General features: G+C 37.8%; 1 protein-coding gene across 1 annotated transcript; it reads right to left on the minus strand.

Annotated features, from left to right (window-relative positions):
• Positions 1–2,020: 2,020 nt before the first annotated feature.
• Positions 2,021–13,499, minus strand: ufm1 (ubiquitin-fold modifier 1). The gene is made up of 7 exons (XM_026941565.3): positions 13,467–13,499; positions 13,287–13,364; positions 13,151–13,207; positions 10,190–10,247; positions 8,307–8,346; positions 6,629–6,661; positions 2,021–2,662 (listed from the first exon to the last, which is right to left on the minus strand). Coding segments are annotated over exons 2-7 (276 nt in total). The 5' UTR covers positions 13,289–13,364; positions 13,467–13,499; the 3' UTR covers positions 2,021–2,576.
• Positions 13,500–14,781: the final 1,282 nt, after the last annotated feature.

Consider the following 14,781-nt stretch of genomic DNA (forward strand, 5'->3'; position numbering starts at 1 on the left):
AAATTATTAACCCAAAACTGTCCAGTGATGATCCATTTTACTTTATGTTTGGACCCATCTCCAGACTCCTTGTGGATATTATGTTTCAGGAAGCACTCAAGGATCCATTTATCATAAGTTATGACACTTACGCAACACAAATGAAACTTGGAAGAGACGGTGAACTTTGCTCAAAAGTGCAGAATTAAAGGACAGTACAGTATGAGCACACACATCTTCATAAGTAGTTGGTACAGCAAATAGGCTAAAAAAAATACAGCCTTAACTTGCATATAGTATGGCTAATTGAACATAATAAACTGACACTGATCACACTGCTCACACACTGATACAATATGTTCTCATTGCAATATGTAGAAACCTACTGTACCTGCATGGTGAGGTGCTACATAAACACAATGCATCTCTGCTGTTTGATTTGCATTTCTTTGGTTTCTTGTTTGTGGTTTCAGATAGGATTTGGTGACAACACAGATGGCTACCCAATACAGTCTATGAGATGCTTTTTGCTTTCTGCAGACTCACACCATTTGTCACACTTCTGCGTTTTCTGACAAACTGTGTAGCCCTCACAACCAGAACATGATCTCACACAAATCTTCACAGCAGTATCATACTGCTCACTATTAAATCAATGTACAATGTTATAAATATTCAGCAGTTTCATGCCATTGATTTGCATGATTGAGCTCATAACGTGGACCTGAATTTTATGTAAATCATAGCATGGTTGTGCACATACAGGACATTTGTGCCTGGCATTCATGTTTTTTTTTTTATTCATTGCATGAAGTAACAAGACAAATGTATTGATTATATGCACTGAAGTACTGAAAAAAGAACTAAACACCACACCACACATTGCTTCGTTGTTTTTTTTCTTTAAAAAGCCTTCTATTTGTAGAGCACAACATTTGCAAACACCTGAGCCGTGTGAACGTCTCATTCCAAGGCTAATGAAAGACCCACAGCAGAAGCAAAGGCAGACTGACTGAAGCGATGGCTTCTTAAACGCAACAGGAAGTACATTAGAATAATAGCAGTCCTACTGAATCTATAATGGCCCCGTTTTTCTCAGTAATGAGTGGCAGGCAATGGGCACTGCTCACACTCTGATTAAAACAAATGAAAGTTCCATTATGACAGGCTATTGAATACCAGACCCGGCCATTACTGGAGGGTGAGAGGGAACAAAAAGAAAAGAAATAGCAGGAGATTGTCATTTAGCAGACGGCTGTGCACTTATATGCCTTCATAAGCCATTTACCTTGAGATGTAACGCATGGAAAAACGCTATAGATGTACTGATATACTGTGGATGTATGTTCTATTAGAATTTAATACTAAGGTAAGGACATAAACTAGCTGACTAAGATGAACATGCCAATAGTTTTACACACATCATTGAATAAAACTCATTATTCATTGTAACTCCAAAAGCCAACAAAAATAATCATCCCTGTTGTGGGATTATTTCTTATTTTTCCCTGATTATATGATGATGATACATGATTTAATCATTTAAGATGATTTACGATGTGATTTTTGCTTCCTCCTGATGCACAAGTGTCTGTCCTTTTTTCACTCATAAAAGACACTTACCTGTTTTTTTTTTTTTTTGGTCACAATGTTTTCGTCCTTGATTATGTTTTTCTCTTATGTTTTCCCCTTATTAGTCTCGGGTATTTTTTTCTTAAGTGTTTCCTTTGCACGTACACATTAGCATAAAAGTCGACTGTATCTAATTTATATTAGACTATTGAGGGCCCAGGTTGTCTTCGTGCATGTAATAAACCATCTCTTTTATTATAACCTGGCTCTTAGTCTCCTGATCCTTCAGTCATTTTACTTCTGGTGAAAATGTGGTATTTTTGTCCATCCACAAAGATTTACAACACTGTTGTGCATGCATCTACTTTGACTTTTTTTTGCACTTACTTTAAGCCCAATAGAATCGTGACAATAACATGTATGCCTTTTAGACAATTTACTGTGAAACAAAAAAAACACCAAACACTGATTGATGATGGAAGTAAACCACTTATAATATATTTTATTCCTCTCTTAAAAGCTGCTGATTTGAGCAGAGAATGTTTCTGCAAGTTCTGCAATTTCATTACAGCCATTATTTCATGTAGATTTGAGAACAAGTGGACCACTTGCCAAGAGCTCTGAAATATAACAAAACAAAAATAACAATTTTGATTTAATCTGACCAATGTTACAAACCTCAGACATAAAGCTACTCAATGCAGACATGAAGACGGAAGTACAATTCATATACACAATGTACTAAAAATTGAACTGAATACTGTGCCAAAGCCAAGATTAAAGCTGATGGGTGGACTTGTGGTTATCTGAATTAATGAACAAAATGAAAATGTATTAGAATCTTCTGTCCAAGAAGCATTGGGTCTTCTGTCCAAGAAGCATGAATCACTGAGGGGGGGAGTCCACATAGCTGGGTGACTGAGATGGGGCTGCTCCTGCTGACAGGAGCACACTAACACCTCAGAGCTGGATAATAAATACACAAGCATGTTTGTCATCCAAGATGAAGAATAATCCCTGATCGCTCAGATACTCGTTGGACATCGACCGGCTCCAACTCTATCTCGGGGAATGATTCGAAGCTCCGATCCATGTTTTAAGAAAACATTTCCTATCAAGTTGGAGACAAAAATAGAAAGATGAATCATGATCATTTTTGAAAAGTTTCAGTCTGAATACACAGACTAAAATCAACAAGAATTGACATTTAACCAACATTTAAGTAATGGAGTTTTCATTTTATGCAAATTTTGTGTGTGTGTGTGTATATATATATATATATATATATATGTATATATATATATATATATATATAACAACAAAAGAAAAGACTTTAAATTTAAAATACCACAAAAATACCTCAATACAGATTTATATGCCTAGCTCAGGTTAGAAATAAGAGAGGATAAGATGGAAATAGACTTTTGCTTAAATAACACCATGCGTGCGTTTCAGCCTCTGACTGTTTAGTGTTCACGATGTCAATTTTCACGTCACAGTAATTGCCTAGAACTTTCTCAGCTACAGCTCATTATCAGCACATGTCTGTCTACTTCTCTGTTAATTATGTAAACTTGCTGCTCCTCTAGTAGATAGGAACACAATGATTTACCTTTACTTGCCAACTGTTTTTTTAATAGAAACAAATGAATAGAAACATGCTTGGCTCAAAAATCTAACAAAAATACCTAACGTTCTTCTAAATAGTCTTAGCTGTACCTTTAAAACAAAGTGCTATAGATGCATAGATGGTAGAGAAAGGCAGAGACTGCCTTTCAACCTTACAGTCCTGAGCTGAAATGGATGTAGTGATGTGGGCTGAAATACGTGACAGAAATGTATAACTTTATTTAGTTATTATTGCAGTTGTTTAATGCAGACCATTTTGGGGAGTAGTTCTTTCCCAAAACACTTGTCTAATATAGAAACTGTAGTGTGTGTGTGTGTGTACACTGGGTTTTACTGTAACCACCAGTCGCTTGGGGTGAAAAACCTGTTGCTTGTCTGTTTTACTTGAGATGTAGACACAAGAAAAGTTTGCATGCAAGACAGTAGAAATGTTTACAATAGAAAAATCTTTTTCTTTCTTTCTTTCTTTCTGTCTTTCTTTCTGTCTTTCTTTCTGTCTTTCTTTTATAGGAAAAAAGATGATGTATCCAGCAATTAAGAACAAAGTGTACATGTAAACATTTACTAGTGTTTGCATATTAACAAAATCAGACAAGCGGCAACGTTTTTTCCCCTCAGCATCAGGCGGTGACTGAAAAACCCTGTAAACACACACACTTTCTACCCTGATATGTTTGACCACTGTTCGAGAGAACAACCAGCATTTTTAATCGCTGTCTAAATATCAGTACCATTAAAATGATTTGTCAAGTGTCAGCACTTCTTCATAGGCCTTTTTAATCTTTTATACACACAGTAATATACTGTATACATATACACACTCACTCTCCACATGTGATCTCTGTGACTTTAACTGTGGCATGGTTGTTGGTACCAGATGGGCTGGTTTGAGTATTTCAGAAACTGCTGATCTACTGGGATTTTCACACACAACAGTCTCTAGAGTTCACAGAGAATGGTGTGAAAAACAATAACATTGAGTGAGTGACAGCTCTGTGGGTGGAAACAGCTTGTTGATAAGAGAGGTCAGAGGAAAATGGCCAGATTGGTTCGAGCTGCCAGGAAGGTTATAGTAACTCATATAATCACTCTTTACAACCGTGGTGAACAGAAAAGCATGGACAAAACAAGAACCTTGAGGTGGATGGGCTACAACAACAGAAGACCACACTGGGTCCCACTCCTGTCAGTCAAGAACAGGAATCTGAGGCTATCATGGGCACAGGCTCACCCAAGCTGGACAGTTCAAGATTAGGGAAAAGAAAAGAAAAAAAAATTATTCACATGGTCTTTTTCCAGTCTTCAGCTGTGCTGAGAGCCTGCAGACCCTCTGCACACAGTAAGTTTTTTGTTTTTTGCACCATTCTGTATAAATTCTAGACTGTTGTGTGTGAAAATCCCAGGAGATCAGCAGTATCTGAAATACTCAACCCAGCCCATCTGGGACCAACACCCATGCCACGGTTAAAGTCACAGAGATCACATTTTTCCCCCCATTCTGATGTTTGATGTTGAACATTAACTGAAGCTTTTGACCTGTATCTGCATGATTTTATGCATTGTGCTGCTGCCACATGATTGGCTGATTGGATAACTCCATTATTAAAGTGGATGGTGAGTGAATACACACTTGTGGACGTGGGGGCGTGTTTTGTGAATGGAGGGCAGAGCCGGAGGAGGTGAGTGGTAAGGAATGCACACCTGCAGGGAATTTGACTAATGAATATTCTGTGTTGCAGTGAGTTGGGGTGAGGATAAGGGGGAGAGATTCTCTTACATTGACAGAAATCGAGGGCACAACTGTCAAGTGAGAAAATTGAGACAAGATGGGGGATTACTAATGTGAGATGTGCAAAGAGCTTCCACAGGGTGTCAGTTAATACTGGAGAGACCAAACCACCTACACAACTGTCAATCATTCTAGATTGTAACGTACTCCGGTATTAAAATGTGGAGTCCATACACAAAATGTATGAAGGTTGCCAGCTCTGTGAATGAAATAATTCTTCATAAAGCATTCGACTAATTACAGCAAATGTTACTGTAAGGAAACAAAAGCACTACATTTTCCCTTTAACTTCAAGGCTTACTATGGATTAAGCGCTACTGGGCCCATTAACAAATAAAAATTAAAACATCTCAGTGCCATATAAAACACACTGATACATGCTGGTGAACTTGACTTTCTGATGAATACAGTGCTCAGGTAATACAAGATGAATTTCTGTGCCTCTAATAACATGAGTAAAACCTATGTCTTTTAGAGTCTGAGGTCAAAATAACCTGAATGATACTGCACCAGCACTGAGGTAATGGTCTCAATTTGAGGGATCTATCTATGCTTTTATTCCATAATTACACTGAGCACATGGGTCAGAACACTGGAGAAAATAACACCACAGAGACAGAGATGGTTACACCATGTGTCAAGTGCAATCTACAGTATAATTATGTAGAAAAAGTCTAGAACATTGACAGGACAGGAAGAGCTTGTAAAGATATGAAAGAGTAACTATAAAAGGAGTTACAATAAAGGGTTTTAGGTTAATTAAGTGAATTATCATAGGGTTTTTTTTTCATTTAAGCAAATGTGCCTTTAATCTAAGACAAATGCAGTGCTTACAATCCTTTTGCTTTGTAATGGACTCAGGGCTATGACGTATTTCCATTCTGAGATAGCGCAAATAGTGCTGTTGCCATTACAGTGAAAAGCTGGAAGCAGAAGTGCCGTTTCAGTTATAAGGCAGAAGTGTTTGTGCACATATTAGTGGTTATGACACAGAATTAAAACCGGTGTATTTTTTTAAGCAGTCCACTTCGTATATTTTTAATAATTATGGAGATACCGACATCTGAAATTTAACGCAGACCTGCATGTATCTCAAAAACGGTTGAAAAATATATTCCAGAAGAATAGCATTCCAGACGTAAAACATTATCTAAGACCAAAAGGCCCCAATTTATCATTCCAACCAATTGTTCAACAAAAGACGCCTAGCAGCCTTTACTTCAAGCTTACACAGCTCACATTTTCTGAAGGGCCATTTTATGTGGGGTCCTAACAAATCAGAATAGAAAAAAATATAAATATAATTTTCTGAGAGGGAAATGATCGCATAACGTGAGGAAAAGACACACTGCCTGCTCAGAGCACAGCATCAATATTCATTATGTAATATGTGAAATTTACATAATCCCTGTAGAGAAGCATTCTTTCAGAATATCATCTGGTCTTCCTAAATGCCAGTAGGGAGCTAACAGAGGCCTGTACCCAACAGACTAAACAGAAAACCCCATCTGTTTGCATGAGCTAAATTTTCAAACAGCTCAAACAGACTTGAGGTTGGGAAAGAAATCCATTTCTGTATTGGCTTTGAGGAAGAACTTGGTCTGCAATTAGAAAACAGGGAAGGCTTCAGACTGTGCAACTCTACATGATGAGACAAACCTGCTGTTTGTGCTGGATTGATTCCGATGCCATCTGCACAGAAAAAAAGTAGGAAATCATTATAATGGCATTCATGTGCAACAAGCTACCACACTGGAAAGCAAACAATATGTCAGTGAAAGACAAACTGCTGAGTAACATTCAGACAACTGATTCAACCTCCTCAAACATCAGGGCCAAGGCATGTCAAATCAAATCAGGTATTATTACATCTATGCTGAGCCTGGGGCTCTGTGTACTGGACTACATAAAGTGCCAAAAGTGTAACAAGTATAAGACCAGGGTTACACCTGACACATAACTACCCTGCAGCTAAACAAGCATCACTGTGCATGTACTCGCTTATGTACCTCTTGCAGGATTAAAAGCTCTGTCCACTAGGGGGCAGGTCAGGGCCAAACATATCTCACCAGCACTGGAATAGCTTTTATGACCATCTTGTTTTACACCATGATTTAAGCAGTGAAGATGCCAGGACTTGAGGAACTGTAACTTAATGTTTCCCACAAGTAAACCTAGTAGGAGCATTGGGTGTGGTGGTGATGGTGAAGGAGGTGATGATGGAGGGGGTAATGATGGTAGCCATGATAGTGGTAATGGTGGTAATCATGATGGTGGTGGTAATGGTGGATCTGGTGATAATAATAGAGGGGGAATGATGATTGTAGTAATGATGATGGTGGGGGTAATGATGATGGTAGTTGTAGTAGGTGTGGTAACGATAACGTTGGTGGTAATGATCATGATGATGGTGGTGGTGGTAATGATAATGGTGGTATTGATGACAGTGGCGGTGATGGTGGCAGGGCAATGATGTTGGTGGTAAGGATAGTAGTGGAGGTAAGAATGGTGGTAATGATGATGGTGGTGGTGGCAGGGCAATGATGATGGTGGTAGTAAGGATAGTAGTGGAGGTAAGAATGGTGGTAATGATGATGGTGGTGGTGGCAGGGCAATGATGATGGTGGTAGTAAGGATAGTAGTGGAGGTAAGAATGGTGGTAATGATGATGGTGGTGGTGGCAAGGTAATGATGATGGTGGTAGGGCAATGATGGTGGTGGTAAGGATAGTAGTGGAGGTAAGAATGGTGGTAATGATGATGGTGGTGGTGGCAGGGCAATGATGATGGTGGTAGGGCAATGATGGTGGTGGTAAGGATGGTAGTGGAGGTAATAATAGTTGTAATGGTGGTGGAGATTATGATAATGGTGGTAATGATGATGGTAGTGCTAAGGATGATGGTAGTGGTGGTGGAGATGACTGTGCTGGTGCTGTTGGAGGGGCAATGATGACAGTGGTAGTGGTGATGCAGGAGTGCTGGGGTGGAGCTGTGATGTGGGTGATGGTGAGAGGGGTGGATGGTGGGTTTTAAGTATGTTTTTCAATATACAATAGCAACTAGATTAAACCTGGTAAATCTTCTCCACCCCTGCTAATGTTTGAGGTTATGTCAGGTTCTTTTCTCTCCTCCCCCTCCCCTGTCCCATAGCCCTGACCCTCAATTGCATAACCAAAATGTCAATCATTTTCTGAAACGAGATAAAATATACTAGGGGGTTTCTCTGAAGTATGACATATGTTGTATGTGGGAGACAGAGCTTGTTGCATTATTTCCTACTGGACTCTGTGAATCTTGGTCTCTTAAAGCTACAAGGGGGGAAAAACATTTCTACTCACCATTTGTAATAATGGCACTGGTAGCAGGAGGCACTTTAAACTTCAAAGGGAAGGGTGAGAAAGAGAGAGAGCAAGATATGTAAGAAAATTGTTACACATTCCAACAACCACTCACAACAGGATAAATACTGCCACTAAGCACAGCATGTCCTCTCTCAGAGAGAGAAAAACAGGTAATCTTTGCAGGTAATGTGAGGTCTCTGGTAAGATAACTGAATGAGAGACAAGGATACCAAAGAGGTTCTCAGGGTTTAATAGTGAGAGCAAGCGACAGAGAAAGGGGCGGGGGAGAGAGTGTGAGCGAAAACAGGAGGCAGTTTGAGAAAGTGAACTCTCAGTCAGGGGTCTTGGAAAACACACCAGAAGTCACAATTACATTTTTGGTGTGAAGCTGCAGCAAAACAAGGGTGATGACTGCCTGCTGTCTGCCTCTCGCAGAATCTGAATTCAAACTAATGCATAATCATTTGCAGGTAATAACTGTTTATTTTGGGAAGTGTGTGTTTTTGTGTGCAGCTGAAAAAATATATAGTCAGTTTGTGTTAGTCCTCAGGGAGAAAGTGCCTCCCCTCTCCATTATACACTTTCCCCTGAGATTACTGTGATCCTGTCAACCTTGGCATTTGATTCCGGAAGCACTGGAGAGAAGTCATCAGAATAAAGTGCTCCAAATACCATGCAGAACTGGGGCACTGCAAGACGTCAATGAAGCCAGTGCAGAACAAATCAGAGGTGCAGAAATGATAGGTGCAATCACTGGGCTTTGTGTCTTATCACAGTATCTGGTTTATCAGAGTATCTTAAAAAGGATTAAAAAGGATTAAAAATCAGTGTGATGCTGGTCACCCACAATTTGCCTTTCACACTCTCAGTGCACAGACGAACACTGTTCAGAGCAATGTCAAAGGGACAGGAGGAAATTCAGAAAACTGTGTGGCAAAGCCAAAAAAACCAGATGCGACTAAGAATGGAAAGCAACAAAGATGTAAGAGTGAGGAGTTAAAAGGAAAAAGTGCCAATTAGTGCTTGTACTAATTAGTTTGTGCATTTAAAATTCCATCAATAGATGCTAAACCGACTTGTTACACTTTTTGCAGAAAACACATTTGCACTGATGAGCAAAGACAGCTTGCTCGCCGTTCTAAGAAGCGTGCTTTTAGAAAGAGTTGTCAAAGACAATATAACAAAAACTAAGGGGAATATAAGGACAAATCAGTGAGTCAGAGAGGAAAAGGAGAAAAGAGCCACCGCTCCATTTAACAGATATCGACAAATCAATGCTGTCGAAAAAAAGGGAAACAAAAAAAAAAAAAAAAGGGAAGATTACTGTTTGCCTGTTAGGGAAGACAGCTTAAAGCTTCCTGTGTGTGTGGAAATATTTACTGCATTTAAATGTAAGTGACTAATGTAAAAATGAGGCACTGGATCATTAAGCCGAGAGGGATATAGTCAACACTCCTAGCAAGCTCACCACAATCAGACTAAATCGATTTTCAGGATCAAAATGAAGGGTAGGACAGTATTAAAAAAAAAATAATATGATGTGATATTCCTATGTCGCATTATTAGTTTTCATATTCAACTCTTTGAATTAGAAGAACGACCTAAGCAGACAGCAAGCTAAGCAATTTATCAAAATTAAGAAATACTTATTGCCCTATGTTTGGTCTTTAGGGGAAGGGGGAAAGAAAAAAAAAAAAAAAAAAAAGATGACACTTAAAAATCTTGTAGTTTATCTCAACACTGTTTGCTTGCATGTCTCTACAACATAATGTTAAGGATATACAAGTATTCCAGTGTATCATCATACAGTTGTATCCTCACACCCAATCAAAATAAAGAAACTCAGGGTGTAGTAATGAAACGACATGGTTCTGTCTTACCTCCTCTGCTGCGAACTTTAGCACAGCTGTGAACGGCGTGCTTTCAGGTACACTTAATCTGAAACACAATATGAGGAGTAATTATCAAATTGTAGCTTCATACTGATCCATGACCACTTCATTTAAAGAGATGAATGGCTTAAAACAGCAGACATGAGGAAGGCAGGTGAAAGTATACATAAGGAAAATTAAAAGATCTGAAGTACATAAACCTAATACACAGACGTGTTTAAAAGTAATAGCAATATGCATAAAAAGCAGCTTAAACCTGCCTTGACAGTGTGTAACATTACACACTGACTCACTCTCTAGAATCCAGTGGAGAACACACTGCAAAGTCGCCAAATGTAGAGCATATTCAGCAAGTTTGTAACTCTGTGTAATAGCAATCAACATACATGCATACATAGTAAAAACTATGTAAATAAATGATGGATTATGGCAAAAACAGTTTGCAAACTTGTCATCTACAAGTTTAGAGACAGTGAAGTTACAGCTGCACTAAATATTCCTGTTGCATGATAAAAAAAATAGTTAAATACTTTGATTAGCTCAAATAATCCCGACCCACTCAATCCCAATAAACTCGATCAATCTCAATCCCGACCAGCTCAAATGATACATATCAACTCAAGTATTCACAATCAGCTCAAATAATCCCAATCAAATAATCCAGATCAGATTAAACAATCCCATTAAGATGAAATAATATAGATTATCTCAAATAAGCATGATCATCTGGAATAATCTTGATCAGATCGAATAATCGTGATTAGGCACTATTAACAATCTAACAGTGTGAAGGATTTTCATGACATGCATCAAACTCCTTATTTGATTTTTCATAATGTACTTAATCAGTTTCTGCTCTGAGTGCCCAGAGAGACAGGTATAAAATATGACCACGCAATAAATGATAACATTGTAAAACAAAGAATTAATAATCTTTAGATGATGTTCTACTACACAACTGCTTTTACTAATGTGTCTGTAGAATAGGACGTTCACTGGCTTATGACTAAAAATCCCCCTGGCCACTTTTCATTAAATTCACAGCTCATAAATAGAGAGACACGCCTATATAGAGTGATCCAATCAGAGCTCTCCTATGATACGTCAAAAGAAAGCAGGAAAATCAGATTAATTGTTGAACGGCACAAAACCATAGCATACAGATGACTACACATGAACAGTAGAGCAGCGCAATAACACCTCTTACTGCAAAATTATGTTCTTTTTATACTTCTAACTTCCTAGAAATGCACAAACAGCAGATAGATATGAAATGTCATATATAATGTCTTCTAAATTACGCTGCAATTTCTTGCACAATCTATATATATATATATATATATATATATATATATATATATATATATATATATATATATATATATATATATATATATATCGGGACCTACTTTCAATCGCTACCCAAGAATTTCTTAATTTCACTGTGTTTTATATATGCATTGCCAGTTGCTGTGCTGGGAGCAACGTAGTGAAGAAATGTATGGAGAAGCAGCTCATTTACACTCTTAGACATTAGAATCCCATGGAATGAATATTATGTTTTCAGTACAGCTATTACATCATCAAATATTTTGAAAATACATCCATACGTCTAGATTCACTACAGCCTCAGAAGCACCTGCTTTCACAGCTGATGAAAGTCTGGAAACTACTTTGTTGACTACCTTTACCACACACACACACACACACACACACACACACACACACACACACACACACACACACCATTCACTTTATTAGGAACACCTGCACATTTATGCAGTTATCTAATCAGCCAATCATGTGGCAGCAGTGGAATGTATAAATCATACAGATACAGGTCAAGTGCTTCAGTTCATATTCACATCAAACATCAGAATGAAGAAAAAGTGTGATCTCTGTGACTCTGATCGTGGCATGTATATTGGTACCCAATGGGCTGGTTTGAGTATTTCAGAAACTGCTGATCTACTGGGAATTTCACACACAACATTCTAGAGTTTATGCTGAATGGTGCAAAAAACAAAAACATTGAGTGAGTGAGTGAGTGAGTGATAGCTCTGTGGGTGGAAACGCCTTGTGGATAAGAGAGGACAGAGGAAAATGGCTGGATTGGTTCGAGCTGCTAGGAAGGATACAGCAACTCATAATCACTCTTTACAACCATGGTGAGCAGAAAAGCATCTCAAAACACACCAAACTTTGAGGTGGATGAGCTACAACAGCAGAAGACCACATCAGGTTCCACTCACTTTTTCTTGGTCAGCCAAGAAAAAAAAAATTATAAAATAATAATAATAATAAATCAGCTAGTCTTTAACTGTCCAGCTTGGGTGAGTCTGTGATAGCTCAGCCTCATGATAGCCTCAGATTCTTGTTCTTGGCTGACTGAAGTGGAACCTGATGTAGTCTTCTGCTGTTGTAGCTCATCCACCTCAAGGTTTGATGTGTTGTGTGTTTCTGAGATGCTTTTCTGCTCACCACAGTTGTAAAGAGCCCTCATCTGAGTTACTATACACTTCAGACCAGTCTGGTCATTCTCCTCTCTCATCACAGGATGTTTTTTTTGTCCCATTCTGTGTACCCTGGAAGGTAAAACATACAGCATACTGGAGCAGAGCAGCTGCCTCTCATAGCAAGTTACATTTCTGTTTTGGGCTGCAGAAGTGTTTTCAGATATTTGGATATGGCACCTCGCTGTAATATTTAAACTAAAAACACCAGTAAACATATAACACCTGCTTAGCTACACCTGGCTAGCTAGCTGCTTAAATCCGGCTAAAATCAGACATACAAGCAGCCCCATCTATCAGTTAATAAATCAGCAACTGGTCGAGCAAATAAACATGTGACACCCGGAAAGACAGTTTGGACAGTAAGAGCTGTTCACTGAGTGAGTTAAATGAATCCAGTAAAATGAATTGAGCTGAATGATGAGCTCACACTTACACTTTGTAGGGTAACCGAGGATCCGAAGTCAGAGTAATTTTAAAAGTTACTTTAGACCTAAAACATAAACAGACACATGTTCAGTAAATCACACATTCATTTAACTGAATCTGTTAAATAATATAACTACACTCACATGTTTTAAACTCAAGAGAGCAGAGCAATGTGTTTATGCCGAACAGGAAGTAGCGGGGTCCTGATGTAACACGTCAACCTACGAAGAGCAGAATGATTTTTGTTCGTCTTTATTATTTAACTCTTTTTTCCTTCATTCTTTACATATTATTTACTTTCTTTGAGAACAGTTTAAACGCACCAACACATTAAACAGCAAATGATCACCGCAGCGTTTGTAATTACAGTCAGGCAAGTTCTGGAGACACCTAGTCATCTACCGTAAATATTATCTTATAAGTCACCTGTAGGGGAAAATCAGAAACACAATCATAACACATACGAGATTAGCAGACCCTCTGAAGCAAAACAAATGTTTTAAAAGTCAGTTCTGTTAAATTTTTCTAACGCTCTAACAATAGACAAAGCAGCTTCACAGAAATTCAGCTGTAGATTAGATCCCTAGGATTAGTTTAAATCTATTTATTTATTTATTATTATTATTATTATTATTATTATTATTATTATTATTATTATTATTATGTAGAAATCGATTACATTGTAGGGTTAGTGAAAATATGCATTTAATTATTTATTAAATTATATATCTAGTTATTTGTTTTCTTTGTGAAATTTGGATATTATAGTTATTTGTGAAGAAAATAAATAAATATTTGCTTTTCTATTGTAATAATAATCATTTTGGTTAGCCTTACCTGTTATTAATTTTTAATTCTTCCTGTGATTTTAATACAGGTCTATTTGTTTCATTCATAAATGTTCATTCATAAAAGGTTGCCCAGAATTTAGTATATCTAAAAACAATATGACAGAATATTAATTCCCAGTTGCTAATGAATCATACAGAATTTAAGAAATGTACTTAACATATATAACAATGTTCTTGTTAGTTTTTCCCCTCTTTTTGTTAAATATATAGCCTGTTATATATTTGCTAGACACTGTAATATTTGCTAGACACTGTAATTTCTACATGGGCGATTAGTTTATTATTAAGAGCTGTGGCTTAAAAAATACACAGCACATGTGATTTATGCTATGCATTTTTATATCTGGAGGTATGCTTCATACGGTGAAACTAGCAGGGTCACAATGCAAACGTCAACAGCAGGCATGCAGCTTAAGCCAGTCTCATGAAGCTAGCTAAGCTGTGCTCCATGCAGCTCAGGCACAATATAACAGATGGTAGAAAACATCCTTTACCACTCTCAATACTGTCTTTATTGTAATCATTGTTCTCCCTCACCACACTGCGCTCTCCACCACTGAGGATTGTGTAGCACGCTTCGGAGGGAAGAAACAGAAATACCCAACATTATGCAAATAACCCACTAAAGTGACCCAATAGACTCAATCCAGCATTTGGGTAGAAAAATTGAACCCAACCTTTGTTAAAAAAAGTGTAGAAAACTATCTGTAGCTATTGCATGTTTAGGATATAGCAGAAGAGAACCAAATTCACTGACAGGAATAATGTCATCACAGCAGAAGAATAC

This window comes from Pangasianodon hypophthalmus, chromosome 17 (assembly GCF_027358585.1).
Source record: "Pangasianodon hypophthalmus isolate fPanHyp1 chromosome 17, fPanHyp1.pri, whole genome shotgun sequence".
Classification (NCBI taxonomy): domain Eukaryota; kingdom Metazoa; phylum Chordata; class Actinopteri; order Siluriformes; family Pangasiidae; genus Pangasianodon; species Pangasianodon hypophthalmus.